The sequence below is a fragment of the Dipodomys ordii genome, unplaced genomic scaffold (genome assembly GCF_000151885.1).
Source record: "Dipodomys ordii isolate 6190 unplaced genomic scaffold, Dord_2.0 Scaffold107, whole genome shotgun sequence".
Taxonomy (NCBI): Eukaryota; Metazoa; Chordata; class Mammalia; order Rodentia; family Heteromyidae; genus Dipodomys; species Dipodomys ordii.
In genome coordinates this window covers 39,947-42,993 of record NW_012267323.1, presented here as the reverse complement: position 1 = coordinate 42,993, position 3,047 = coordinate 39,947, and the positions used below count along the sequence as shown (strand labels likewise).

Below are 3,047 nucleotides of genomic sequence, written 5' to 3'. Positions count from 1 at the left end.
CTCCTCCCCCCTCTTCCTCCCCCCTCCTCCTCTTCTCCTTCTCCTCCTTCTCTTCAGGGCTGCTACAAATGAAAGCTCATTTCCTCTCTCCCCCCAGTATGAACCATCGACACTTTCCTCACTCCCTGAGTTAACACCATCCGACATTTCTCCTCCTTGCATCTCTGCTTGAGATTTGCCCACCCTGGGGTTTAGTTCGCTTCCTTAATTAAAGGTCCCTCTCAGAAGCTTCCCCATCCTTAATGTCTTCCGAAGAGATGGAGTGAGTGTCTATAAAGGCAAAGATGTTGGGAACAGGTTTATGGAGAAACTGGCAAGTTTTATGCTCGTGTGGGTTTTGGCGCTAGGAGGGAGTTTTCCCACGGAAGTGAGGCGGGCGATGGGAGAGCATCCCTGGCTCAGAAGCGTCCCTGTCATGAGACCTCTGGTCCACAGACAAAGTGGTTAGCACGCACGGCACCCGCCACTGCTCCGGCCGACGCGCTGTGGCACAGATGATAAGGAGCTAGAGTCGCAGCGTGCAAGTTGTGAGCTAGGTGAGGGAATGCGTCCTAGAATAAAGCCTGTTCCGTTTGTGGAGCGTTACGAGTGCCCAGCAAGCGTGAGGATCTGAGGTCAAATCTCTGCTCCCGTCAAACATGAAAATAAGAGGGGTTAAAAAAAAAAAGGGTAACCGGGTCGCCGGTGGCTCGTGCTCTGTCGTTCTAGCCACTCAGGAGGCTGAGATCTGAGGATCACTGTTCAAACGTGAGACTCTTATCTCCAGTAAACCACTCACAAAACTGGAAGTGGCGCTATGGCTCAAGTGGTAGATCGCTCGCCTTGAGCTGAAGAGCTGAGGGACAGTGCCCAGGCCCAGAGTTCAAGCCCCACAACCGACCCCCTTCCCCCCCAAAAATGGTGTGGCAGATGAGTTGTTTGTCAAGTCAAACAATGGGGTGGCTGAGCTCCTAAGGCCACATCTGGTCCAGGCTCTCCTCCCTGCCACCTCCTTCCTTCTGTCTTCTTACTCTGTTTTTTTTCTCTTGTCGCATGTGTGTCCGCGGCTGGCTGTCTGGGCACAGTGGGAAGAAGTCAGCGGCTACGACGAGAACCTGAACACGATTCGGACCTACCAGGTGTGCAACGTGTTCGAGCCCAACCAGAACAACTGGCTGCTCACCACCTTCATCCACCGGCGGGGGGCGCACCGCATCTACACGGAGATGCGCTTCACCGTGAGGGACTGCAGCAGCCTCCCCAACGTCCCCGGCTCCTGCAAGGAGACCTTCAACCTCTACTACTACGAGACCGACTCGGTCATCGCCACCAAGAAGTCGGCCTTCTGGTCGGAAGCCCCCTACCTCAAAGTGGACACCATCGCGGCCGACGAGAGCTTCTCCCAGGTGGACTTCGGGGGAAGGCTGATGAAGGTCAACACCGAGGTCCGGAGCTTCGGGCCCCTCACGCGGAACGGCTTTTACCTCGCCTTCCAGGATTACGGGGCCTGCATGTCTCTCCTCTCAGTGCGCGTCTTCTTCAAGAAGTGCCCAAGCATCGTGCAGAATTTCGCCGTGTTCCCCGAGACCATGACGGGGTCCGAGAGCACGTCCCTGGTGATCGCGCCGGGCACCTGCATTCCCAACGCGGAGGAAGTGGACTTGCCGATCAAACTGTACTGCAATGGGGATGGGGAGTGGATGGTGCCCATCGGACGCTGCACCTGCAAGCCCGGCTACCAACCCGAGAACAGCGTGGCCTGCAAAGGTAAGCCGGGGCCTCCGAAGAGAGCCGTCCGTCCGTCCTTCCTTCCTTCCTTCCTTCCTTCCTTCCTTCCTTCCTTCCTTCCTTCCTTCCTTCCTTCCAACTTACCTTGGGACTTTCCCTAGTTCTTGCTCTGGGTCATTCCAAAATAGAACAAAAAGAACCTCAGGGTTTCTTCGCAAGCCCCGGAGAATTTTCTATCCTCACTGCTAGACCCGATGAGTTCCCCGATGTGTCCAGCCTAGCTCTTCTGTGTTGACGCTGGGAAGTAGAGATGGGAGAGAATTCTGAACCGTGGAAAATAATGTAGCAGATGATGATTCTTTTTAATTTGGGAACACATACCTTCTCTGTGTCTGTCTGGCACACACACACACACGTATCCTGTATCGGTCTCAAGCTCTGGGGAGAATGGAGTGTTTGGATCGCCCATAGACAATTCACTCCAAAGGTAATTGGGAAGTGACTGAACTTGGAAAATATTTTAGTTCATTTCAATGCAGCCCCCACAGCGGTGAACTTGGTATTGAACCCATGTAGCTCATTAACTCGAAGTCCTCGGGCTTGGCTGTCTTTCCCTGGGGCCGGGTGCCAGGCCTTGGAAGGAGATGAGGCGGCTGGGACGGGGGTGGGGGTAGGCGGAGTTGAAAGACGCAGAGTGACGCGGTTCTCTGGGGGTGCGCGGGCACTGCGCGCTCCTCCCGACTCCCCTCAGATCCGCATAAAAACGCGGAGGACTCATTCTGCTTCGGGAGGTGGATGGAAGGGTCTGGAAACCTCACAACTCCCGTCTGGCTCAAGTTAACAGAATTCTGGGCCCGGGGCCGTCCAGGATTGGCGAAGAGTTCACGGGTCTGCATGATGACATCTTTTCCCCCCCCCACCTTCGGAGGTCCTGATTGTTTTTAAGAGGACAATTTCCAAAATGGCGACCTTGACCGTGGGGTATTCTCAGCCCTTTGGGGGTCTGGGGGCTGTATTACCCCATTCACTCTTATGATCCCATTGGAACCACCCCCCCCACACACACTCTGCCTGGGCACTTGACCGGCTCATGCCTGTTAAACTCTCCCCCCCCCAAACCAACCCCCCGTTTTACCTTGCTCCCCAAATCCTTGCCAGCCAAGTGCTTGGCACGGGATCACTAACGGCCACAGGCTATACAATCCCATGGACTGAGCTAATTGCCCGGGCTGGGTCCCTCACACAAGCTTTTCAGAAGCCTGCTGGGAGCACCGAGCTGCGCCTTTGTCTCTTTATTGGATTTCTTGGTTCTGGTACCCATGATGGATGGCTTGGAAACA

At 55.1% G+C, this 3,047-nt stretch overlaps 1 protein-coding gene across 1 annotated transcript in view; it reads left to right on the top strand.

Moving 5' to 3' along the window:
* The window catches only part of LOC105994487 (ephrin type-B receptor 1-like), a 23,184-nt gene extending 21,182 nt beyond the window's left edge, over positions 1-2,002 (top strand). Inside the window, exons 4-5 of the mRNA XM_013028028.1 lie at positions 1,065-1,746; positions 1,896-2,002. Of these exons, the coding sequence (XP_012883482.1) occupies positions 1,065-1,746; positions 1,896-2,002 (789 nt within the window). The remainder of the gene's footprint in view (positions 1-1,064; positions 1,747-1,895) is intronic.
* Positions 2,003-3,047: the final 1,045 nt, after the last annotated feature.